The sequence below is a fragment of the Onychostoma macrolepis genome, chromosome 05 (assembly GCF_012432095.1).
Source record: "Onychostoma macrolepis isolate SWU-2019 chromosome 05, ASM1243209v1, whole genome shotgun sequence".
NCBI classification, from domain to species: Eukaryota; Metazoa; Chordata; class Actinopteri; order Cypriniformes; family Cyprinidae; genus Onychostoma; species Onychostoma macrolepis.
Window position 1 is genome coordinate 16468196 of NC_081159.1, and position 27308 is coordinate 16495503.

General features: G+C 37.5%; 1 protein-coding gene across 6 annotated transcripts in view; it reads right to left on the bottom strand.

The window, feature by feature from the left end:
• The window catches only part of stard8 (StAR-related lipid transfer (START) domain containing 8), a 58751-nt gene extending 33528 nt beyond the window's left edge, over positions 1 to 25223 (bottom strand). For 2 of the 6 annotated variants that reach the window (XM_058775462.1, XM_058775461.1), the window contains exon 1: positions 21835 to 22237. In XM_058775462.1, coding sequence (XP_058631445.1) covers positions 21835 to 21949 — 115 coding nt within the window. In that variant the 5' untranslated portion in view covers positions 21950 to 22237. Of the gene's footprint in view, positions 1 to 11922; positions 11990 to 15410; positions 15643 to 21834; positions 22238 to 23840; positions 23872 to 25116 lie in introns of those variants that run through there. The other 4 variants (XM_058775463.1, XM_058775464.1, XM_058775465.1 and 1 more) reach the window with 4 other exon arrangements.
• Positions 25224 to 27308: the final 2085 nt, after the last annotated feature.

Here is a 27308-nt window from a genome sequence, read left to right on the forward strand (position 1 = left end):
TGCCAAGCAGCAATTTTCAGACCATAAGAAACAGGTATACCACTGTCTGCAATCCTAGACAAGAGTTCACCATCATTACTGTACATTTTTATTCATGTCATTCATCATTGCAACAGTTATTATTGTTATTCAGTTGAGCAATCATTGATGGTATAATAAGAGATTCACATTCATAAGAAGGTCCAGATAGGAATAAAACGAACATTCCTGTAGCCTCTTCTCATCTCAGGAAAGGTGGAAACCCCCCTAAGTAAAGTGTTTCTTTTCCCCTCTCCTTCTCCACTACCCCTCCCTCTCTCTTCCTTTTCCGACCCCCTCCCTCTTTCTCTGGTCAATAAACAGGAAGTCTAAAGAGTTATGGTAATAAAATGGAGAAATGAGTGGATAATGGGTGGGGGTGCTTAGCACGATGACTGAAAATTACATTTTATCATCTTACTGTAATTATTCTTGCCTAGAAAAATCTCCTACAGGATAAGAGATGTTTCATTTATGATGTTCTTCCATGCGTGGACACATTTGAGAAAGCACAAAGTGACAGCAGAGCAAAGATGGTCATCGCTGTGCTTAAAAAAAAAAAAAAAAAAATAAATGAGGAATTCCCCACCAGAGTGGCCGTCACAAATATCTGTTTGTGACGCTGATTATATAACTCGATCATTTTCTACTGCAGATGTAAAATTCATGGATTCTCAAAGATCTGTGAATTTTTCACCAGTTTCTATTTCAGTAGATATGAACAATAATTTCCAATCCATCACCTCACCAATGACCTTTACTATGATACACTTGATTTCTAGCGATTTCAATACTAAAAGAGCACCATGACAAAAGACATTATATTTTATTGGAGTTGCGAATGTGAGTTCAGTCTGCACTGAATGTGCAATAAAAAGACAGTGTGACATAAAATAAATGGCAAAAGCGGCTTTCTACCAAGTTGTCCTTGCCAGCTGCACACAAAAACAAACACATAAGTGTCTTATATTGTGAATCAAGTCACACTATGAGCCATTTCTTTTTAATGAATCAAAAACCATACAGCATGAGCAGTTAGCAAAGTCCCTTTAAGGTAAGTCATTTCACTCAGCGACCATCTTTGAACATCCTCTCGGACAGCTATTTCATCTATTTAAATGGAGAAACATTAAATTCTCTAAAGCCGTTCACTAAGCTCACGATTTAAAGGATTAGTTCACCCAGAAATGAAAATTAGGCCATGTTTTACTCACCCTCAAAGCATCCTAGGTGTATATGACATTCTTCTTTCAGACGAATCCAATCAGAGTCATATTAAAAATTTTCCTTGCTCTTCCAGGCATTAGACTGGCAGTAGATGGGTGTTTTGTTCAACAGTCCAAAAGGAGTCAAATAAAGCACGCGCATCCATAACAAAACATGCCTAACCAGAGGGTGAATAAAGGCCTCCTGTAGTTCAATTTTGATGTGGGCTTAGTTTTAGAGTCCATTTATAAAACATTTCCAATGAGGAGGAGAAGCCTAATCCTCATTTGCGCATGTGTGAAGTGCGGCGCTGAGGTGAAATAGCGGGGCAATTTGATAATAATAGCCCAATAATAATAGGCCGCCTAATAATAATAATAATAATAATAATAGCTGGTGTGTGGTGAGTGCACTGGCGCTGTTGTCCTGTGGCTGCCGTCGCATCATCCAAGTGGATGCTGCACACTGGTGGTGGTTGAGGAGAAACCCCCCTCCCCCTCCCTCCCATGATTGTAAAGCGCTTTGGGTGTATTGCAATACACAATAAAGCGCTATATAAATGCCTCATTCATTAATAATAATAATAATAATAATAATAATAGTTTTATACAGTAATGGGTGAATGAGCCTAATATCGTCTTGAATATCGACAAAGACATCTGCTATCGTCGATATCTCTGACTATCGTCGATACACGATACTATCGTCACAACCCTAGTGGGCGTTTACTTCCGAGTCTACAATCCGCCATGCGTATTGGAACAGAGCGTTCTAATAAGTGGTTTCAGAAAATAGCCTATTAATTCTATATTATGTTTTTTGATGTAAAAATCTTGATAACATAAGTGGACCTCTGAGAACAGTACAAAAAAAAAAAAAAAAGGCAGTTCATGACCCCTTTAAAAAGAACCCAAATATAGCGAAATTAATCAGAAAGAGATCAAACTGAATTAAAGTAAAAATTAAATCAACAGCTTGTGACTCAGATTTAAATCTGGAAATCTGAACTGATATCCAGCCCTAGAGGTCTGAATAATCACACCATAACCAGCCATTACAAACCCCTACAGCAAAACTAGTCCCCACATACAACAAAAACATTCCTGTAATTGCCTCAAGGGCAGCTGCTTCACTTGGGTCTTTTCAGACATTTCTGCTGTGTCCTCATTATGAGCGTGAACAGGGTGCTACGATATCCCTGACGACTATGTCCTCTACTTGCAGATCAATATACGCTGTCAAACTGTGTGAACTGCTTGATGTTTTGTAAAACAAGAATATGATAAAAACTCACTTAATTCAATTTTTCTGTAGAACGTATACAGTTACTTCTGATAAAGTTTATAAATCACCAAAGGCTCAGCATTTTGCCCAACATTACCATTGGTTTGACACTGACTGCGCTACATCTATAACATCTATACAGCCCAACGATATGTCAGCCACAGCTCTGAGCTAAATAAAGCTCTTGCGATAGAGGGAGTGTTCTTTGTGTATCAGCATTCCTCTCACAGCTGTTTCAAAAACATGCTTTGAGGTTTTACAGCATTCGAAAGTGTCTATGTGTTGATATGAGACCCCAATAACACAGCACTATAATCTGGCTCTTTTGAGGCTAGCTCTACATACAACTATTTGAGTGCCTACAACATTGTTATGCAGTTAAGGAATAAAATTAATTCTCTCATGTTGTATTAAAAAAAAGCACCCAGATTAATAATAAAAAAAGTTTGATATGAGAAGTCTGTAACGTCACGCAAACATTCGACTGCATGTCTATACCATTTTAGTGGTATCGACGTTTAAGCGACTCCTGTGGTTTACAAATGTAGATCGCAATCGACTGCACTCGCAAAAGAAATGCTCCAAACGCATCAATGACCTACCAATGCAGACATCAATGCAGCAGCAAGTCAACAATGTTTTGATAACATTAAAAACAAAAACAAGTTAATTTTCTTTACAGCTTAGTCGGTAACTTGATTTGACATGCATGCTAGAACGCTACACAATGTCTCGCCCCATGCAATCTTTCTTTCTCAGTTACTGATATTTTGAAACATTTCAAAAGGATCACTTGTGTTCTAAAATAATTATGTTGACAGCCGCAGTAACCTCCTGCCACTGAGCATCTGTCTTTTGTTAGACCTGCAAAGAAACCAGCAAAGTATATTTGTAGACCTTCTTTTCCCATAGAAATGCATCGCTTTGTTTCACTGCATAAAAACTCTGTGAAAATGTGTTCATATAAGCTTGTTTGGAGTTAGTAAGATATTTTCTAAAGAAATTATTAATTTCATTTATTTGATAAAAAAAAAACGTGACAGTAAATTTCTAATAAATACTGTTCATTTTAGGGATGGGCATTTCTGATCATATTTCATTTCGAGTAATCCACAGGTTTGAGAAACGAGTACTCGATTAATCGGGGGTGGAGCTTAAGCAAGGGGCGGGGCGTGTGCGTCATAGCGACAATTAAAATATTTTAATTAAAGCCCTGTTAAAAACGTTGATAAAACTATGACAGGATTCAGAAAATAATTAAATTAACAGATTATTAAAAATCACCATCAATAGTGGTTAATACAGTAAACATTTAAAAGAAATAACAGTGTGAGGTGAAGCTGAAGCGCTTTGTCTACATGACGCACTGTATATAAAATTAATCACATAGCCTAGATACACAATATGTAAATGTTATATTACAAATTGTATTTATCTACACAAAATGCATGTGAGCTTGAACTGTGTGCCAACCAGAAAGTAGTGGATGCGCTTCTCCCGTTACAGGGCGCTTTAAAACAACGGCAACTGAAGAAAAAAAAAAAAAAAAAAAATGTATTTTACAGTATTATCCCCATCAATATGTGGGTCTTATTATTTGTATAAATATTTTGGATCAGTTTTTAAAAAGATAACCTACCTTTTTGTGTTTTATAAAACACACGTTACTCTGCTTTTCAGTTATTTTATTCAACTGTTATTTTTAACAAACAGCATCACAACAGCTGTGGATCAAAAAAGTTTTTTTGTAAAAATACAACTTCACCAAACGACTGTTAAAGTAGCCCATAACCTAACGAAAATTAGAAGCCAGCATAATTTGGCTGCGTAAACAAAATAAAAATAGCCTGAATATTTTTACCACAGCTATAAAACTTAAAGATTAGGTAACATAACATTTCTTTCAAAACGATCAGTCGGTAAAGGTAAATAAAATAAAGCCGGCATAATTTAACTATGCTGCTTAAAACTTAAAACAAAAACAGCCTGAATATTTTACCATGCATGGCTAATAAAACTTAACATAAGGACTACATATTTGTATTCAAAAAGATCAGTCGGTCTACGTGCTCAGATGAAAGCCGAGTGCATGGTCTATTTACAATTAGACTGGCGGTCTTTTAGGTAGCTGGCAATGTTCACAGCTGTGTGTCTTTCCTCGAAACCTCGCGTCTCTAATACTGCGCTGTGAATTTTTGAACAAGCGCATTTTTCGTATAGAGCATCAATCCTTGCAGTGACCGTTTTGCGATGGGACAGTATAGTGGGGCTCAACGTAATTCATTAAACGTTTAAAACCTTCACCTTCAACAAAACTAATAGGCAGCAAGTCTTCTGCTGTCATTTCTGCTAGCTGTGTCATCTTCTCTGCCCTGCCTGTGTCGCATTTTTGTCTGATGGTGAAATCTCTTATGCTCGTCTGACTGCTGGTAGGGGCATCGGCATCATCTGCTTTGTGTTTATGTGCAAGATGGTAACGCATCGAACTCGTTGTGGAGTTGTAGACGAGTGTGGCGCTGCACATCTTACACTTGACAGTTATTTCGTCAAGTTTTTCAAAGTGTTGCCAGACATCGCTGCGCGCTTCAGAAGCCATATTCGCTCTGTGATCCGGTCTTGTCTCTAGACCGCAACTTATCGCAGCCATAACCAATCAAATATCAGACTACCGCCCAAATACCAGCATAACCAATCAGAAAGAATGAAAGTAGTTTAATAAAAAAATTAAAATAAAAAAAAGCAGAATTTTTAGAGCCAATCGATCATCGTTTTCATGCTCGATCGTCGCTGATGCGTTCGAGTAATCGATTAATTGAGTACTCGTGCACATCCCTAGTTAATTTGACCTTCCTATTCAAAGAATCCTGAAATCAAGCGTAGTGTTAGTTCTGGCAGGTCACGTTAGTCAAGCTTGCATCAGCTGACTCTAAGCTGATCCCCATCTACACTGTAAAAAGTGATAAGTTGACTTAACTTAAAAAAATTGAGGAAACCTGTTGCCTTAAATTAAGTTAAGTCAACTTATCACAGTGTACCTATATTATCAGCAGTTTTCGCATTGCTCAATAGCTAATTAAATGGCGAATTCGGCAGGCAAAACACCATCACTAGGAATCGGGAATTTAGCAAGTGGAATTCGTTTCCCCAATGGACTCACCTCCGATTCGTTCAAGTTTGTTAACTTGAACACATGAATTCACCGCACTGATCATAAGCTGTCTGATTCTGGAAGTGACTGAGTTAGCATTGCTTCACGCATCGCTACATTATTGAAATGAACTCCACGAGTTATATGACTGACTTAAGAGATGGGAACTTCATCCCCAAGAAGGATATCAAGAGATCAAGCATCCTCGCCACAGCTGCTATGTTTCACTCTCGAACATCTTCTCAAGCTAAGTTCATTTTAATGCTCTCAGGTTATTGGCAACATGCGTGTTGCTTAGGCTCATTTAGTTGTTTAGTTGGCAATGTGCGGTGCGATCCGTGTTACTGGCAACACTCTTGTTGCAATATGCTGCGCTTAAAGGGGGGTACAATGCCATTTCATGCATTCTGAGTTGTTTACACTGTTAAGAGATGGATTGTCAGCGACCCGAGCGAGAGCAAGAGCAAGAGCAAGAGCGTGCCGCACAGCGCATTTCGTTCATGGTACGGAAGTCATCGGCAGCGCTGCAGTACTTGCTCGAGAAGAATGTCTCTAAAGATGTGTGTTTTGGATGTGAGGAAAAGATAATCTTATTCAGTGTTAATTTAACAGTGGATGCAATTTGTTTTTCCAGGCAGCAACAGAGTTTCACAAGTATGTGCGTTTGTTCGTTCCCGTCATTTTGGTGATGAACGTTTTATAACAGGTACATTCTGACACTGGATTTGCACATCGTTTGATACTAAAAGACGGAGCAGTCCCAGCAATAAAGATCCCCGTCATGACTAGGAGCTGCTGTAAAACTGCATCAAATATCTGTATTTGTTGCCAATCAACAAACTGCTCAACAAACTGTAAGTGCTCGCGACTCTTCAGCTCCGCCCATGGCTCGCCTCCAGGAGCTCTGTTGTTTTAGGAGAGAATTGTAAAGCTGTATCTTTCTTTTATAAACCTGATTAAACTGAAGATTCTCCGGAAGATGTGAATGATGCAATACTACACTAAGTTCTCAAGATTAACATGAGATTGGCTGAAACTGTGTGTTATGTCCTCTTTATTTTATAGTACTTACAGCAGATTTAAGCAGCAGGAAATAACGGCCATGGTGCAAACAGAAGCATTTCTGCTGCGGCGCAGCTCCAAGAAAAATAAGTAAATAAAAATAAAAAAATAAAAGGTAAACGGCCATTGTTCAGTTGAAGTCGTCTGCATCCAAAAACCTTGGCTGCAGACATGCTGCCTTGCTGCTTTTCAGCCAATGACTTTGCAGGCAGCGTTTGTTCATGAAGCTCATGAAACTGATATCGGATATGCTTCTGAGGCAGCTTAACGGATCAATGATATAGAACAAAATAGAACGAGATTGTTGATAACCAAGCGGATATTTAATTACTTAATACTGATTTCTTGCTAGAAATAACTTCAGACACCATCTTTATTTTGCTCAACCACACAGGATCGGGGGTATCAAGGCAGCGAAGGATACAGCTATTCTGCCTTTAAATATCGACCAAATGAAGGTATCTCAGGAGGCAGGAAGTAAGGCTAACATTGGATTCGACGTGTCTCGATGCCTGCCTTCCTTGAAATGTGTCTTCCAAAGCAGCATTTTCCAGTTTCGGATGCAGCTGTCATTTCTGCGTTGATTCTGTTCCGGTGCAGACACGCTTGTTCTGTCTAGTCGTATTGGAAACATGCTTGTTCTTAAGCTCTTGGTTGTATTGGGAACATGCTTGTTCTTAAGCTCTTGGTTGTATTGGGAACATGCTTGTTCTTAGTTATAGTTGTATTGTCGGGAACACGCTTGTCCCCAAGCTATCTGGTTGTTATTGGAACATGCTTGTTCTTGAGCTGCCTGGTCGTTATTGGGAACATGCTTGTTCTTAATTTACAGCTATTATTGGGAACATACTTGTTCCGGAGCAATCCGGTCGTTATTTAGAACATGCTTGTTCTTAAAGCTGTAGTTGAATTGGAAACATATTTTTCTTAAGTCTATCTTGTGTTATGGAGAACCTGTTGATTAAGCTTTTAAGCTATTGGCAACATATTCATTAGGTCATCTGTTGGCAATAGGGATGCGCGGTATACCGGTACTGGACAAATACCGGTATATATTATGTTTCAAACAGTACGATATCATAATTTTGCTCAATTCGGTATTTCATACGCTGCTGTTGCGAAGTGCACCTGTAGGTGGCAGTGCAACCGGTAAATGTGACAGCAACGCGATCGATCAAACACATGAAACTCTAATCAACGTACCCAATATTAATGAATAAAGAGAACAAAAGAAGTGAAATATGGCATTACTTTGCATTCAAAACAGATGACAAAAGGTGAATGAACTGACCTTACTGCACCTGTATGCAAGCGTTGCTATAAATCATGTGTTGCCACAGGAGGCAACACATCAAACCTTTTTAAGCATGTCGCTTGCTCATCCTGATCTTTTCAGAGAATTAAGAGATCTACAGGTGAGTGCATAATTCATAAATTCAGATTAAAATTTTAACTTTTATTTACAACTGATCAACGCACATACAGATGAGATACAGTAAGCGCAAATGTGCGTGTGCGACACGCTAGAACCAGTGAAGTTTTGGTCACTACTGGATATCAGTATACGGTTTTGTTTTGGGGGGTTATCGCTCCTCCCCCTAAAAGTTAAATTGTAATATTTTACAATATTATTTTCACTGTACTTTTGATCAAATAAAATTTCATAAATTGGCAAACATAAGACAAAACTTTTTTTTAAAAATCTTTAAAAAATCTTAGACCCCAACTACAAAAAAAACGTAATTCTTAATGTTTTTCTGATGCGAGACGTATTTTAAAAGACGTGCATGAAAGCTGGTGACACTTCTTTCAGATGCAGTTTAAGTAAAGAGTGCCTGAGAAAAACATGCTGTCCTGATTCAGATGATCAGATAAGATGTTGACAGTTTATTATGGTAACAAATGTTTTTATATATATATATATATATATATATACAGTGAGGAAAATAAGTATTTGAACACCCTGCTATTTTGCAAGTTCTCCCACTTAGAAATCATGGAGGGTCTGAAATTGTCATCGTGGGTGCATGTCCACTGTGAGAGACATAATCTAAAAAAAAATCCAGAAATCACAATGTATGATTTTTTAACTATTTATTTGTATGATACAGCTGCAAATAAGTATTTGAACACCTGTCTATCAGCTAGAATTCTGACCCTCAAAGACCTGTTAGTCTGCCTTTAAAATGTCCACCTCCACTCCATTTATTATCCTAAATTAGATGCACCTGTTTGAGGTCGTTAGCTGCATAAAGACACCTTGTCCACCCCATACAATCAGTAAGAATCCAACTACTAACATGGCCAAGACCAAAGAGCTGTCCAAAGACACTAGAGACAAATTGTACACCTCCACAAGGCTGGAAAGGGCTACGGGGAAATTGCCAAGCAGCTTGGTGAAAAAAGGTCCACTGTTGGAGCAATCATTAGAAAATGGAAGAAGCTAAACATGACTGTCAATCTCCCTCGGACTGGGGCTCCATGCAAGATCTCACCTCGTGGGGTCTCAATGATCATAAGAAAGGTGAGAAATCAGCCCAGAACTACACGGGAGGAGCTGGTCAATGACCTGAAAAGAGCTGGGACCACCGTTTCCAAGGTTACTGTTGGTAATGCGCTAAGATGTCATGGTTTGAAATCATGCATGGCACGGAAGGTTCCCCTGCTTAAACCAGCACATGTCCAGGCCCGACTTAAGTTTGCCAATGACCATTTGGATGATCCAGAGGAGTCATGGGAGAAAGTCATGTGGTCAGATGAGACCAAAATAGAACTTTTTGGTCATAATTCCACTAAACGTGTTTGGAGGAAGAAGAATGATGAGTACCATCCCAAGAACACCATCCCTACTGTGAAGCATGGGGGTGGTAGCATCATGCTTTGGGGGTGTTTTTCTGCACATGGGACAGGGCGACTGCACTGTATTAAGGAGAGGATGACCGGGGCCATGTATTGCGAGATTTTGGGGAACAACCTCCTTCCCTCAGTTAGAGCATTGAAGATGGGTCGAGGCTGGGTCTTCCAACATGACAATGACCCGAAGCACACAGCCAGGATAAGACCTAAACCCAATAGAGAATCTTTGGAGGGAGCTCAAACTCCGTGTTTCTCAGCGACAGGCCAGAAACCTGACTGATCTAGAGAAGATCTGTGTGGAGGAGTGGGCCAAAATCCCTCCTGCAGTGTGTGCAAACCTGGTGAAAAACTACAGGAAACGTTTGACCTCTGTAATTGCAAACAAAGGCTACTGTACCAAATATTAACATTGATTTTCTCAGGTGTTCAAATACTTATTTGCAGCTGTATCATACAAATAAATAGTTAAAAAATCATACATTGTGATTTTTGGATTTTTTTTTTTTAGATTATGTCTCTCACAGTGGACATGCACCTACGATGACAATTTCAGACCCCTCCATGATTTCTAAGTGGGAGAACTTGCAAAATAGCAGGGTGTTCAAATACTTATTTTCCTCACTGTATATATATATATATATATATATATAAAAATAGCCAAAAATACATTGTATAGGTCAAAATTATCGATTTTTCTTTTATGCCAAAAATCATTAGGATATTAAGTAAAGATCATGTTCCATGAAGATATTTTGTAAATTTCTTACCGTAAATGTATCAAAACTTAATCTTTGATCAGTAATATGCATTGCTAAGAACTTCATTTGGACAACTGTAAAGGCGATTTTCTCAATATTTAGATTTTTTTGCACCCTCAGATTCCAGATTTTCAAATAGTTGTATCTCAGACAAATATTATCCGATCCTAACAAACCATACATCAATGGAAAGCTTATTTTATTCAGCTTTCAGATGATGTATAATTCTAAACTTCCACAAATTGACACTTAAGACTGGTTTTGTCGTCCAGGGTCACGTACGTACGCGTGTGTGTGTGTGTGTGTGTGTGTGCGTGCGTGTGTGCATGTATACATACATATACATATATATATATATATATATATATATAAAAATATAAGCAGGTCGTGGCTTGATGACCATGGGAAAACGTGGGTCCCAAGGCCAAACCAGTTGAGAGCCACTACTATATACATTGTTCATATATAATCTCATCACCGCTTGCCATCACAGTCACCACTTAGAAACTGAAGAAGAGATCAATTACACGACAGTCTTACTGACTTCTCACTGATTCCCTGTCATATTTTGCCTGCATTACTCCCTCAATTTTGTTAGCAAATCAATGTGAAGTTCACCAAAATGAGAACAAGAGCACTGGGGGAGGCAGGTGATTGCAACAGAGTTTTACACTGTGAATTTGTGTGATGTGTATTTGTCCCTTCAGGGCATGCTGTAGAAAGTACATGTTCATGTCATCAGGCGCAAGATTTACACTTATCAAATACAGACTTTTCTGCCTCCAAAAAGGGTTCATTTTGACTTGGGTTGGTTCAACCAAAAGTGAATATTCATCATTTACTCACCCTCATGTCATTACTTCTGTGGAGATTCTGAAGAATGTTTTAAACTGTATTTGTCCATGCAGTGAAAGTCAGTAGAATTCAAAACAACCCTGGAGCCCACTGACTTTCATTGTATGGTCATAAAAATAAATAAATAAAAAGTTTGTGTTCACCAGCAGAATACAAGTCATAGTCTCATTTACATGGACTTGTTTGCTCCATTGTTCCAAACTTCTCTGTATAGATTGCTCTTCATTCACAAAACTCAGCACTATTTGCCTTGTACAATTAGGGTCACGTTATCACCACCCACAGAAAGCATGTGGTCAATGTACTTTAATTCAAAAGATCACTTTTTTTTAAACTGATCAAGACAGCAGTTATTCATCAAATGATGAAGGATTACAACCCAGCACGTATCCAGACTGTTTTCAGCATTTTAAAAGAGATGATTCAGGTTCCTGTATCACAGTGGACAAACAGTGCAACAGCATGAATTTTGAGGGTATGTTTGCAATGCTACCTGATCTGCGTAATTCCTTTAGGGAGTCAGGCACGACAGTGACTGCAAAATAACGCTATCAGTGGCCAAAATTCATTATAGTGAGCCCTACATTATAGTAAAATGTTCAGACCAAGCACAGACAGAATTTCTGCAGCTATTTTAGGACCTCATTTAATAAGCGATGGCAACCTGGATTAGTGCAAAATAACTTCAATAACTAACAATTGAAATAAACACAGCGTGATTAATAAGATACCCACCCACTCACTCCGTCTCGGCTCCAAACCGAACACAGTTGACGCCGAGCGGGTGAGAGCGATTTGTAGTAAGCCTGGGTAATCCCTGCTGCATGAACAAAACAAACCAGAATTAGACTGAGAGGCATTTAAAGTACTGAAAACCCTGAAGCAGAAGAGAAAAACACTACTAAATGCTCCCATGAGCGCTGACTGAGCGAGCAGAATGAAAGTACTTCATCTCATTTTGAATGTACTTTAAAAGCCTGTTGGCATCCCAAATGTGTGGTATCTGTGTGTGTGTGTGTGTGTGTGTGTGTGTGTGTGTGTGTGTGTGTGTGAGATGGGGGAGTGACCTTTGGTAAATTGAATGTAGTGTGAACCTGCTGTGTGTTGGGAGGGAGCCTTACTTCATTCTCTGCATGTGTAAGAGTGCATGTTTCTCGAGCGGTTGCACCAGGAGCAGATGGTTTTAAGATGACCAAACTTACGTTGTGTGTGTGTGTGTGTAACAGTGACAGAGCCAAAAGGACTGAGTGAAACGAGAAAAAAAAGCTGAAGAATGAGAGCGATGCAATCAAATTACACCCCCATTTGGAAGTATTTTATCCAGAGGAGGGGTTTACACCCCCATGGCCAGAGGTGAAATCGTTTCATCATTGCTTGCATGATTATAAAATATTTTACTATTAAATTATTATTAAAATAATTTTTGCATCATTGTTGGTGGTAATGTTGTTTTATGAATGCATTACTGTTTGATCTGTTGGTATGGACATAAAAACAAAGCACAGATGCAACATCTCATTTACATATTGACCAATGCAATATACCAAGCGTAGCGCAAAATAACATGGTTGCAAATAAAGAAATAAAGAACCGGAGGTTTGCAAGAAGTTTTGAGAGACCTGGTATTGCGTGACTCCTAGTTGGAGGTTCCAAGTCATCTTTTATTTCCTGAAGCAAATTGAAAATAACATGGCTTTGCAAATGTGTTTGGACAATGTGTTCTTGCTTTCTAAATAAATTAATACACGTGGGGGAAAAAATCCTCTCCCTTCTACCACGCACACTCTGCGGTGCCTCATCCTATAGCACAAAATAGTTTAAGACATGCTTTATTTGGGACAAAATGGCACAAATACCAGTAATTTGACGAGCGCAAACGTTAGCAAAATGCGTTGCGTGATTCATTTGAATACTCTCCTCCCATAAATTTGTGTAAAGTGTAGAAACTCCTAGAAATGCATATTCAATAAGGTCAGGCGCAAAAATAACTCGGTCCACGCCTTTTCAGTGCTAATTCTTCACTGCGCATCTTTAGCAAAACCTGACAGTACTATTTTAACGCCAAAAGACTGTTTGCACTAGCGCAAGCTGTTAGTAAAACTGGCCCTTAATGCATTAACTAAAGCAAAAGTTATGCAAAAAAGAAGAAATTACATTTCTTCAATATTTGCATCTTTTAAAACTGCCCCAACTTCCAAGTGAACAAAAGTCAAATTCCACTGACTGGATCCTTAAAGCCTCTTTGTGTCTTCAGTGTTTCTGAAGTGGTTTAGGCTGAAAGCAAGAGGCCACTCTATTGACTATTTCAAGAGGTCTTTGCTATATTTCTCAATGTGCTAGGGTACATTTTTGATAATTCTATGACATCTTTGTATCACTGATGAAAGTGAAAGGTCACAGACATATCCAGAGGCTCATCAGGAAAACACTGTGACTGTTGAGAAACAGACTAAGGAACCTCTGTGTGTTTCTGAAAAGTCTCAGTGTTGCGAAAAGCTGCATTTCGAAGAGTATCTGTGCATTTCTGAAGAGTGCCTGTGTTCTTCAGAGGAGTTTCTACACTTTACACAGAGTATCACTATGTTCCTGAAGAATATAAGTGCATTTGTGAACAAGCTGCTGTGGAGTTATGGATATTTATGGTACATGTACAGTGCAAGACTGATTCTTCATGAATTTACACATCTGTTTAAAGAGAAACGGATCACGCCCACACATGATGTTAAAGGAACAGTACACCCTAAAAATTCTGTAATTTATTCGTCTCGTGTCATTCAAATCTTGTATGACTTTGTCAATGATAACCAAAGCTGCTTGATTACCAATATTCTTCAAAACATTTTTTGTCTCCTGAAGACGAAAATCATACAGCTTTGGAGTAACATGAGGGTAAGCAGATTCATTTTTAGATGAACAATCATTTAACATGTTCCCAGCTTTGTTTTAATCTCAAATCATTCAGTTTAAGATGTTCAGATCTATGTAGTAAAAAGCCTTTAGATAGAAGCATCTGCTGTTTGAATAAATAGCATCTGTGAAGTGTGTGTGTAGGGAAGGAAATGTTTTCTGTGCTCTAGCTGTGTGTGTGTTTGGCTGAATACAGCTCATTGTTCTTAGCGGTTCTTTGGCTTCTACCCACAATCCCACAGTCCACCTCCACTTACCCCAATTACACTTCTTTTCTTCTACCAATCCTGTTTATGCCTCTCTTTCTCCTCTTATATTTTTCCTCTCATTCACTGAACAAACAAACAAATATAAGATTAACATTCCTCACTGACTGATATTAGTTTCAGGGTTCAAAGGTCAAATTCTCATTAAACCCTTCGTGTCATAATCCACACTGCGCTTCTGTACCAGCTAGTTCAGCAGCCAGCTTTTAAACACAATCTCAATCCGCACTCAAGTATGTACATACATTCAGTCTTACATGTTTGAACTGTGCTGTATATCTTGAGATTGCAGTGTCCATCCACAGCAGGGTTTTCAAAATAGGGTCCGGGGACCTCCAAGGGCCACAACGGGGACTATGGGGTCCATGGGAAGGTCCAGAGAAAAATAGTGTATAAATAATATAATAAATACACAAAAATAATTTGATATTACTGTTTCTTCTAAAACTGATAATGAAAATGATTTTATCCTACATTAAACAATTTATGTTTCTCTTCATGTTTATACATCTAAAAGTACTTTGATGGTGGGTAGAAAAAAAAACACAAAAAAACAACAAGACAGAAACTAAATATTCTCTAGGTAATATTTCACACTTTTTATATTTTTACTTGACTTGAAACTTATACTTGAAAACATATAGCTGTCTTTAAGCAGGTCCCTCGCAAGGGGACCATCACATTTGGAGATTCATAAAATCTGTGCTATATTGTCCATGGAAGAAATCAGAAAGAATATATAAATAAACACCTGACATTAGTGCCATATGGTTTAATTATTATATTTTACCCATATTTACTTATTTTTCACTGAATATTCTCAGAAGGGGGTCGATTGCAAGGAGGTCATCATATTTGGTGATTTGTGGCAGCGAAGTTCAACAAGCCCCGATATACAGGATCTAATGCACATCAATATGAATAATTCAAATCACTTCACATTTCTGAATTAAATCAAACAGCTACAGAAAACGAACCAACAACCCAGAGGGACTTAGTATGGAGACCACAGCCAGATGCACTGAAGAATAAAGTGAGGTTAAAACTCACCGTGACCCTTTCGATGCTGTGGGGACGACCTCTCCATCCTAATCACTTAAACTCCAGTGGTCCAACATTACGTGTTAACCATCAGGGGACACAAAAAAGTGCCTGCAACAGCCATTCAAACACCTAAAGCCTGCTTTAGACCAACATACACTTATACATTTCCAAACAGAAAAGTAGTTTTTATCCAAACAAGGTCATAGCGAAGAGTCGCGTTTAACCAAATCGTCTCTGAGAAGTAGAGTGGGATCTGATTTACTGTGGCGGCAGTATCCTGAGGGGGAGGGGGTGAGGTCGGCCCTTCCTGCCCCCACCCTCACCCACCCATTTACACCATCTGGTTCCCGAGACCAAATGTTCGGCCCTCAAAAACTCCTCCTCCACGTACCACACTACAGTCTGTGTGTGCTTGTGTGCCTCAACATGCTAAACAAGCTCAAGCGCTGTAATCCAGACGGCCTGTCATTAGCCTTATTAGGGTTGTGTGTTAGGCCCCGAGGGATTGTTAGGTGCTTCATAAAGTTATTAAATTTGGTGAATTATAATATAACCAGCCCAAAGCCCAACTGCAACACTCAGATAAGGTGTGTGCGCATGTGTGTTTCGGTGAGTTATTGTGCTGAACATGGCACTGTGCAAAACTGACAAACAATTTGTGGGATTTCGACAGTAACGATAATTAGATGATTTTCTTGTGGAATGTGTGTGTTTGACTTGGAAAAAAGGAAATGTTACTTTAAAACTAAATAAACAGTAGGTGGTGGCAATTCACTTAATGAGAGAGTCATTGGCTGCATCTACATACTTCCCCAATATAAAGCAGATTATTCTGCTATGTGAAGAGAGTAGTCTGAATTCACCATAGGCAAAACGTACCTGGATAACCTACGACTTCCAGTGAGATTCTGAAGTGCACATCCAATGGACACTTTACTATCCCATGAAACCACAAGAGAGAATTTGTGAATGGCAGCGAAGCAACGCAACTGACACCGATACGAATATAGTACACTACGATTTCTTGTTTTAAACTGACAATTAAATGTACCATATTGATACAAAAAGCAAGGAGAAAGAAAATATTCAATTTTTCGATATCAACATCATAAACTGCATTAAACATTACATTAAATCAAGGGTTTCCCAAACTGGGCTTAAATGTAGAACTATAGTGGGTTTGTGATTTGAGATTATTTAAACACTAAAAACAGAAAAAAAGGTTTACATGCAAATGACAATGAACTGAAAACATGCAAATGTGTTATGCATTAATGAACAAACATTAATAAACATGAACATAATGATATTACACATCCAAAGAGTTCTGGGTTTTAAATTTTTTTGTTCAGACCTCCAGAATCAACAGTAAATGAAGGTCACTCTATATATAATGAGGACAAAGAAGAATCTCACGTGCAATGGTTCTGCTACAGCTTTGTTTGTAACTATTTCTATTTGCGAAAAAGCCAAAACTGACTATATTTAGTCTGTATAATATTTGCGTGTAATAGCCTGTGTGTGTCTGTACGTTAGTATTCGCAATTGTGCTGCTATTCAGGAAAAAACACTCTTATTGTGTTATACTTCTTATATAAGACAAAAATCCTTAAGGGTTATTTTTGACCACGTATTTACAGTTTTGAGGGTATTCTAACTTCATTCCAATAGGCTGTGTCATGTTTTTTTATTTATTAATTATGATATTATGGTAGACAAAACATATCGCACATATGATGTTGAAAAGAAATGTAGCATTTGAAATTCTACAATAGTTTTGAAAAACGACTGAGTAGTTAAAAATAACAAGTGTGTCCTGATAGCATGTATTAATTCTGATCGGAACAAAGTTCAGACAGTCTGTAGTCATTTCCTGTTCCCTGGGATTTGCTGTCATTCCTTGGGTCCTGTGAGAGTGAGGGGAGGGGAAAGGAAAGGAGTGGTGAAGTAGAGGGGGAAGGACAGACAGTTCAGGAAACAAGGGATCCAACAGGAAAGCACAAAGGAAAATGTCACGGCACGAAAAGGGTGTGGCACTGTCATGCACGCATCACTTCCTTTTCGATGGGCCTCTTTGATGTCTATCAGCAACAGACAGGCAACACACAAACAAACATACTCGCACACCCCAGATACAGAAAGTCGGGGAACAGGACAAAAGCGAAACAGATTCACGAGTGTGAGACAGACAGGCGATGTAATCTAAAAGAGGAAATGAATGACAGGGAGTGACTCAGCTTTGACCTCACATTCCCCAAAAATGGACACTAAAATACTCTGAAGCCAATCATTGTACGCTAAAGGCCACATCAGCTCAAAAACTGTGACAAACTGGCTTCAGAAGAACTGAAGCCATGACAATTTCCCCATCTTTCAAATACATGCACTTTACATATGCACACCTATACATACCTACTGCTACACACAGCATTTCCACTTCAAACCCAAACACAGCATGACAAACATGCGCGCACACACACACACACACACACGATCTACCAAGAAAACTAGGAAAAAAGTCGAAAGCCACTTCAAAGCGCGTGCTTTCTTGTGTGCATTTTTAAGCAGTGTGTGCTTAGGACTTGCTGCTAACCAAAAATATTTACTGTTGGTAAAATAATTCAAGATGACAAAGATTTATTCAATTTTTTAGAAACAAGCAATCAATTTTGCCACTCTCATAAATGTTCTGCATGAAAATTTGGTGAGATTTCCACATGCAATATGTTAGTTCAGAACAACAGGATGAATGAAAAAGCAAACACACTCTGACAGTAGGTGGCATTTTTAGAAAAGCACCAAGCTCAACTTTGCATTTCCATCGCTTAGCAAAAAAAGTCTGTTCAGTTTGTAACCAAAAGGGTGAATCTTATTGGTTGGCCAGCTTTCTTGCAAAGCAATTAAAAACAGGTTAGAACCTGTTATTTTTGTAAAAATAAATAAATAAAATGAACAGATGCATTCAAATTAAACTATTTATTGTCTTGCTGTGGACGTGCCATTTAAGGTTGGGAACAGAGAACTGGTTTTTATTCCGAACTAGTTCCAAACACTAATGGTAAAGAGTAACTGAACTAATGACTTACTTACTAAACCACACATTATTACTTTAACAATACGTGTTTGAAATTACCTTCTCATTCGACAACAGGCTGCTGAGGACAGAACATGTTAAACAAAGTGCCTTTCTCGATTTCTTTTTCAAAAGTGCAAAAAAGACAAAGAAATCAACTAATCTGATTCATTACGAGAAATCTGAATTATTCAATTTCCTCACTGGAAATCAACTGGAATGAAAAGGAATCTCTCAAAGCATGTAAATATGAAACAATGCATAAATCACTGAAACAATGAATCTAATAAATCCATCCATCAATTCCAATCTACAATCATTTACTTAAAGAATTTCAGAACAGACAAAAGGAAAACGTTACACTTTCTACTTACATCTGTAAACATAAAACACAGAAAATACTTGGGACCATTTCACTGAACTCTCCCTAGTCAAAAATCACTATGATCAGCAGGCTAAAACACAAGGTAACATCAAACATGCAGCGTGTGGCCTGTCTAGTCACCAGTCTATTTGGTCTAGAGCTCCGAGAACAGCTGTTACTTAAGTATTTCCCTTACACACACACACACTCAAACACCACACTTACAAGCACAAGCATACACACAAGATGTTTCTGCATGGCTGTAACTGCAGTGACCTTTCTTGAACAAGGCCTCAGAAATTCAGCACACACGCACATTAAAGTAACGAGAAAGAGGAATAAATGAAACCGAATGTGAGACCGTGTAACACTACCAATTTCCTCTTGCAGAGGCTTGTGGGCTGTTTGCACTTTACCGTTCGTTTTCTTTGTACTTTCGTGCCCTTTTTTTTGTTTGTGTCTGTTGTGTTGTGATATGCAGCTCTCAGTGAGTTTCTTGCAGCAGGGGTTGAAAAACAGTGGTTTCCTCTGTGGCATTTTACAGCTGTCTGGATACAGATGACAAACACAGGAGCAAAGAACAAGGAGGAGTACACAGGATGATTGCATTCTTTAAAATGTTTTGCTACTAGTTTTGTTAATACCACTACTCCTGTGTTGAGTAATGCAATGGCCTAAATGGCGAGATGTTTCTCCAACATACATTTTTTACAGGGGCATTATATTAAATATTATTATTATTTTTTTTTTTTAAATTTCCTTTACCAATACATTCCTGCTGAAATTTCTAATGCACTTAATGTTGGTAATTATTCAAAATAAGTACTAAGTTTATATAATCAAATTAGCTTACATTTCCACTTGCCTTACAACAGTCTAGAGGTCACAATCTCATCTAACAAGAAAAAGTAAGTGCACCAAGCTTGACAAATATTATATTCTATCCGTTTCTTTCTGGATGTAACAGTCACACAAATAGCCAAACTTCCCAAAAAGCAGCAGCAGCACTTCTTTTTCTGTAATAATGTAAATTAAGACCTGGATATCTCAAATGAGGACTTTTTCAATGAACCACATAAATTTATGTTGCAAAACTGGATTTCTATGCTTGCTTCCTCTCAGCTGACATTCTGAACGTCAAACAACATGACAAGTGAAAGAAACCTCGAGAGACGGACTACGCACAAGCTCAAACCATAAAGCCACAGCAGCACATACTGTATGACCCGCTCACTGCCTCCATTCAAAAGAGTCATATAATGTCTTCCACTCTGCATATCCTTCTGAAGAATCCCAATATTTAAAACTAGTGGCTGACGTTTATTTTATACAAGACCCTTGATCATTTCAATCTAATCTTAACCGTTTGTACAATGCACAATGCAGTTATGCTTTTTAAATAGTCTATTACTGAATGATGCTTGACCAGTTAAATTATAAAAACATCAGCTCACAGTAAACTGAACTTCATTTTACATGCAAATATGGCATTATCTAGGACACTTAAAGGCACAGAGACAAAAAAAAAATAATAATAAAATTTATTCCAAAAGTTAGAGGCAAGAAAATCTAAATTATAAGTTCTATAATTGAAGTACACATTATAAGTAAAACATATTTTAAAAAAGGCCTCATGTGGCCTTTAGCTTCAAAGTCACCCAAAACACTGCTAAAATTAAAAAAAAAAAAAAAAAAAAGTTCATTTATTTGAAATACTTTGGTCAAGGATAAACCTGCTCATCACATGCTCATCATAAGCTCATCAAACAAATCATGTGAAAAAGGAAATGCAAATTTTCTGTGAAAGCACTTGACTTTTGAAACTCCTCCTTTTAAATGTCAAAAAAACCCTTTCACAATGACAAATACACCCCTGTCCTCTGGGGCAAAACAATTCAACATGATAAAAGTCCACTGGCACAAGGCAACTACTTCTAAAGACAGGCGGTGCACTTCCAAAACGAGTAATTACAGCAACTGGAAAACTCATTAAGATAATCACAGTCTCAATGGAAATTGGAAACTCACACAGTCATGTTTGTAATGAGATCAGCAGAAAGTTGCCTCAAAAAAATAAAAAAAAATACAGGGATTGTTATAAGACCAAAGATGTGAACACATATATGCCACTTATGTTAATTGAAGGTAATTTCAAATTCTTCCACTCTTTCTTTCACCAGATAAAAGCTTTGCGGGAAGCCAAAGGTGTTTATTAGCAGTGCTATGTTAATGCATATGCATGCACAAACAGGGACTGCGTCTCAAAACCAACAGAGATTACTTCCTAAACAGCACTTCTGAACAACACATGCACGTGCAGCAACTATCTAGGTAGGAAGGGCATTATGATTTGAAACCCCGCCAGTGAACAGACTCAAGGAGAGCAGTGTAAAACCTCACAGCTCTCTATACATGCATTTTCCACAGTCGCGTGCGTGCGGTTGTTGGCCTCCAACAGATGAATAGATCTCTTATTTCAGCTGCATGCAAAAAACGTGGCAGCGAGTGCACACTCAAGTAACCGTATTATAGCTGATTCTTACAACATTGTACCATGGTAAACATAGCTTTAGCCAAAATGTGATAGTAACTATGCATACAGTTATTGAAAAAAACTACACAGTCTAGTGTGTAAAAAAATAGCTTTGTATTAGCCTCATTAAAAAGAAATGACTTCTACATAATCAAATATATGAATTTATCTCATCAATAACTTTACGAAATTGGCTGAAACCATGGTTACCACGGTTAATTTCCGAGGGTTCAGCAATGTCTGAAGGAAATCTCAAGGGTCTTTTTCGTTAATGCAAACACATTAATACACAAGATTTCATTATATATATTTTTTTATAATGTATCAAACATTTCTGGTTTATCACTAAATGAAACACCCATAATACAGAACGCAATCCTGGACACACTTTCGAGCTTCGTTGAAAGGTTTTAATAGATTGACTCTGCTGTAAAATAAATCGATTTTCTGTATAACTTACCCGCTATCTGCCTCTGTTTCGCCTTCCTCCGCAGTAATGTCAGGGCTCTGTATGTAGATTCTCTGAATTGTGAAGTTAGAGATCGTGCTTGTTGGCCATTGCAGCTTTTATCCATTTCCAAACTCCTTCGCCAACTCTCTCCTGACTTCTGAACTCAACTTTTAACCCTGGACTTTTTCTTTGCGATACTCTTCTTGATGCGTATTAAGTCTTAGTCCTGAGACGAAGCAGTCATTATTCATGCTGCTCCGTCGTTAGATGTTAGCGTTATCGTTTCATTTCTTAAAAAAACTCTCATTAAAAAGACTTTCCGTGGACGCTACCCTGTAACCATTCAAACCGCTAAGCATCACGGGACATGAAGTTTCTTCACGTGTGCGTCTTTTGACTGTAGTAGTTCCCGTAATGACGAGCTGCGGACTTTTTTAAACTGTCCAAAGCAAGACGTAATCAAAAGGTCGACACTGGTATGGACAAATATGACATATTTTAAAATCATTAAATTAAACTTTTTGCATATCAAGAGACCCCAAATCTTATATCTGACACCTTAATAGTAATAATTTGTTTAATTTTAATTTTATTTTTTTCCACATGACGTGTCTTTTTTTCTTAAAAAATACAAATGATTATTTCACATAATATGTGTCTTGTTTTCCTCATGTCGTGGTTAAAAACTCCAGCATAAAACGGTGGTTACAGCCATGGATATAACATGAAATTAACAAATTGCATAGCCTGTTTGAAGTTGTTTAAATAACATTTAATTTTGGATGGGTTGGCCTGATGCCTGGCTTCTGATGCTGCTGCCATTGTGGACTGATACTTCCCAGACTTTGATCTTAATGAAACTGTAAATATACAAAGTAAATATCACACACTTGTGTTACAGTGCTTGACAATCTATGTGACTAAATAGATATCTAATCTGAAGCTGAATCAGAATGACTGCAGGGAAAAACATTTCTAAAGTTTGTTCACATGCCAGAGAACAGTGACAAGATGAAGCAATCAAACTGAGTGAATAACCATTAATAGACCCTGACAGTATTAAAGAACCAAGCTATCACCATGTGGCCTAAAGATTGCTCGTCTGTGCAATTTACACCAAAAACAACCACACACATTAGTCTGTTTGCTGAGCTTGTTCATTTGCATAGTTTGTGGGGACCTTTGCAAATTAGGATGAACTACAAACATTCTAATTAGAGTCAAATAATAACCATAAAGTCTCAGCAGAAACTGAGAACGGTGTGCCTAAAATATGTTCCCAAAGGGACTGAATCATATTTGTTAGTCTGATCGTCTTAAAACTAGAACAAAACAAAAAAAAAGTAGTCTTGTTTTTAATTGTAATCTTATTTTAATGCTTCTACAAATTTCAGCAGGTAATCGACCACATAAAACATACAAATTTACATTTTATTTCTCTTTGTGTGTGTGTGTGTGTGTATCTTTTTTATTTGTATTTTTATAGGAAGCACTTCCAGAGAGCGGCTCCTAAAATGGCACACATAAGGACCCCTGGGCCTCACAGTCTGTGGTGAATAATTACACATTAGATATCTACCATGCCATCTGAGGTGTGTTAAAAATAGTATGATCTACTTTCTGTGTCACGTGATCCAATGACTGGAGACTACCATGACTTTCCTAAAATGCAACTGGGTGACAACTACAGTAGATCACTGCACGGAGGGGGTAGAGGTCAGGGAGTTCTAGAACAGCTCAAACTACAGATCAGGAAATATCAACAAAGTAGCGTCAGAGTGTAAAATAGAACCACGGGATATTGCCTCCAATCTACATTGTTTGCATACATTTTCATTAAAAGTGATAGTAGAGAGACTGTTTAGTATCATTTCATTATGTTGTTTAAGGCTGAATTGCATCCACTTCACTGCCTGCAATTTACACTCACAGTCTTTTTGGGTGCTCTAGCAGCTGCAATGGTAATGTTGTTAGTGGCAAAGCCATTCAGATGTAATAGAATCTCACATCCTTACCTGAGCTCTGGACACGACAGCAGGTCAGCTTCTGGAACATCAGGAAGAAATGTCATATTTGTTGTAATATAAGAACATCTTTGTGTCTGCTTTTATCTGGGTGCTGTCACTTGTGCTGCAGCATCAGCTTGATCAAATAAACCCTTAATAACAAGAATACTTCAAGTACAATTTTTACTGAGAGGCAAAACAGGCTTTTCTTCAGATTAAATTCAATGTCAAACAGCTTACATAGCTTATGCATGTAGCCTGTATGGGGTCAGAAAGATATTTTTAGAAGAAAATAATACTTCTATCTAGCAAGGACACATTAAATTAATCGACAGTGACAATGAAGACCTTTATAATGCTACAAAAGATTTATTTTCTAAATCAAAGCTGTTCTTTTGAACTTTCAATTCATTAAAGATTCCTGGGGGGAAAATGTATCACTGTTTCCACAAAATAAGCAGCACAACTGTTTTCAACATTAAGCTTTTCCCTTAAAGGAATAAATTACATTTTAAAATAATTGTAAAATCAAAAACATTTATTAAATTGCAATTAATATTTCCCAAATCAGATAATTTAGTCTTGGTGAACATAACAAACTTACAGTATTTACAGAATTTTTATCTCTGAAAATCTACCCAACAAATCATTTTTCAGTAACAGAGTATGTTGAGTGTGTGTGTGTGTAATTTCAGTTAAACAGACATTCCACTGTATCCTAAGTCTGCAACGGAAAAAAACCCTAAATATATCAGGATCTCTCACTAAGGAACGTTGTGATGTCATACGGTTTGCAGTGTAGCCTATTGGCTGAGCAATGTGGAAAGGGTGAATGGGTGCTTTTAAAAAGACGTTGCCCTGGTAACAGAGTTTTGGCCGACTCTCACCTCGCTATGAGGAGCCAGTGAGTGAGTCCAGTTCAGCAAATGATCATTTCCTACACCCACTGCACCACCCAAAACACTTACACATGCTCACAAAGTACCTTCTAACAACTATTCACACATACATTCTACAAAACATTTATCTTTAACCGTGTAAGATATTCATATACCATGGTATTCAAAGAAAACCATATCCAAGAGCATCCAAAAACACAGTAACACCATGGTAACCATGGTACTGTTTGTAAGTGTTCAGAGCCTATAGCGACAGAGCTATAAGAGCAGCCGTTTCGTTTCTCAGATAGACCTGATCTCGACAGCTGTCAATCGAAGCATGTCTTCTCATGCTTTTAAATCGATAGATTGTGTTTTGCATGTCTGTCTTTCTCTCTCTGTCTTACCTTAGCCTGGATGATGAGTGCTCTTAGGCAGTTGACAAAAGCCATGTTCACAGGTACCCACACTGAGGGTCAGGTTCAAAAGGTCGAGGCTGAACAGTCATGAAGGTTGTCGGGTGAGTCTGTGCACATTAACGGCTCTCTGAGTGTCTGATGGTCCGGAGTTCAGCGGCTTGAAGAAGCAGTTAGGGAGGGGCCACAAGGCCATATTTCAGCTGGCCAAGAGGAAAGATTCTCTGCATACCACTGGAGCAAGCGCTAAATGCTAACTCACAGCGGGAAAAGCATAGAAGCCCAGCCGGATCTGCTATCAGCACACTATAGCGAGCTTTGAAGGGGTCACTCCACTGTTATTCCAATCTTGTATTATTTTCTTTCTTCAGTGAAATACAAAAGGAGATGCTGGCCAGAATGAGCTACTGTTATTTTACACTGTTATTTCTAACTCATCACAATGTTTGAAAAGATTTGTGAGCTTAAATTTAAGACTCTTTCACAGACAAAACTATTATATCCCAAGGACCATTTTATTGTGTTTTTTGTCTTTTTGTTTTGGCAGTATAATCATTCTGATATTCTGCCAAACATCTGTGTATTTTCTGTAAACGTTTTGTGTGTGACAGAAGAAAGAAAATAACCAAATGGAAAAATGACAAAATCAGTTTTGAGTGTAATAGCGCTAACATACAGAATCTCACAGAAGTAACTTCATGTAATAGCCACTATTTCAACACTCTAAAATATTCAGCCTGCTTCATTGTAATGGTAATGAGCTTTAATGTGAACTGAAAAAACATTGTTTTCATATAGGCTATATATATATATATATATATATATATATATATATATATATATATATATATATAAAACTAACATTATTAAACTGAGTTTGTTACAATATTATTTTACTTCAAAAGTCTAATTTCCAGTTGGTGGTCCTGTCCCCCTGTCCTGCTTTTAACGTGGAAGGACTTCACATACGTCACAGAGCATCTGAATTATTTGCTGTGAGAATTACTTTAAACCAAGGGTTCCCAAACCTTTTTATCAGCTTAGTATTTAAGTATACCCCCTGAGTTGAGTTGAGTTAACATTTCAATATTATCTATGTTCATGGTTCTCTGATGTTGGTTAAAGGTCACATGACATGCAGGTGAACAAATAAAAATATTTAATCTTTTTTAGTAAGGGTTTTATTTTGACTTTTTTTAATTTTACATTTTTATTAACTTGTAAACCCCACCCTAGTGAAAAATAAATATATTGAAATGTTTTTTATTCAATGCTAAGTATAAATACATTTACATATTTTAGACTTAATAAAAATACCCTGTTTTTTTACTTTTAGTATACTAAACTTGTATACTTAAAGTCTGCTAAATTGAAACAACTAATTTTGTACTTAATGCACTTTAATTGGGTGGAAGTAGAAGAAGTTCAACTAAAGATTAAGTATATTTGATTGTGCTAAAGTGGAACTATTGCAAGTACTTTAGGTACACTCTAAATATCTTACATTTAAAGACTGATAAAGATACAATCCTCATCAATAGTGACATTAAAACACATTTTTGGCTTAATAGGAAATGTCCATTGTGCACAAGTAGTACTTCAAATGAAGTATAATTTAATATATATTTTTTATATCAGTAAGTCTCAAGCAATATGTCAGCAATTATGTTAACAGATTTGAACTATACTTAATGTATTTTAAATATATTATTATTTTTTTTTTTTTACCAGGGCAGGAAGACTGCTCTAAACAATTAACATATGATCACCGGTATAAGGCCTAAACACAACACACGATAAACATAAAATGTGTATATTTGTACAAATGATATTTTAACATTTTAAATGATGTGGATATAAAATTAAGCCAGTATGTTCCTGGAGGCCTGCCTATATTGCACACTTTGGTTTCACCCCTTATATCTGATTCAACGGTTTAATTCATTATTAGAGTCTCAAAGACCTGAAATGGGTATATATCAGATAAGGGAGACATCCAAAATGTGTAGTGTTGAGAACAGGGGTGGGAAACACAGCTTTATTATAGCACAGTTTAGGAATAAAATAATTTAATAGCCTGATATTAAGGCTTTCCTGTAGCTCAAATAGTAGAGCATGGCGCTAGCAACGCCAAGATCATGGGTTTGATTCCCAGGGAAAGCAAGAGCTGATAAAATGTAAAA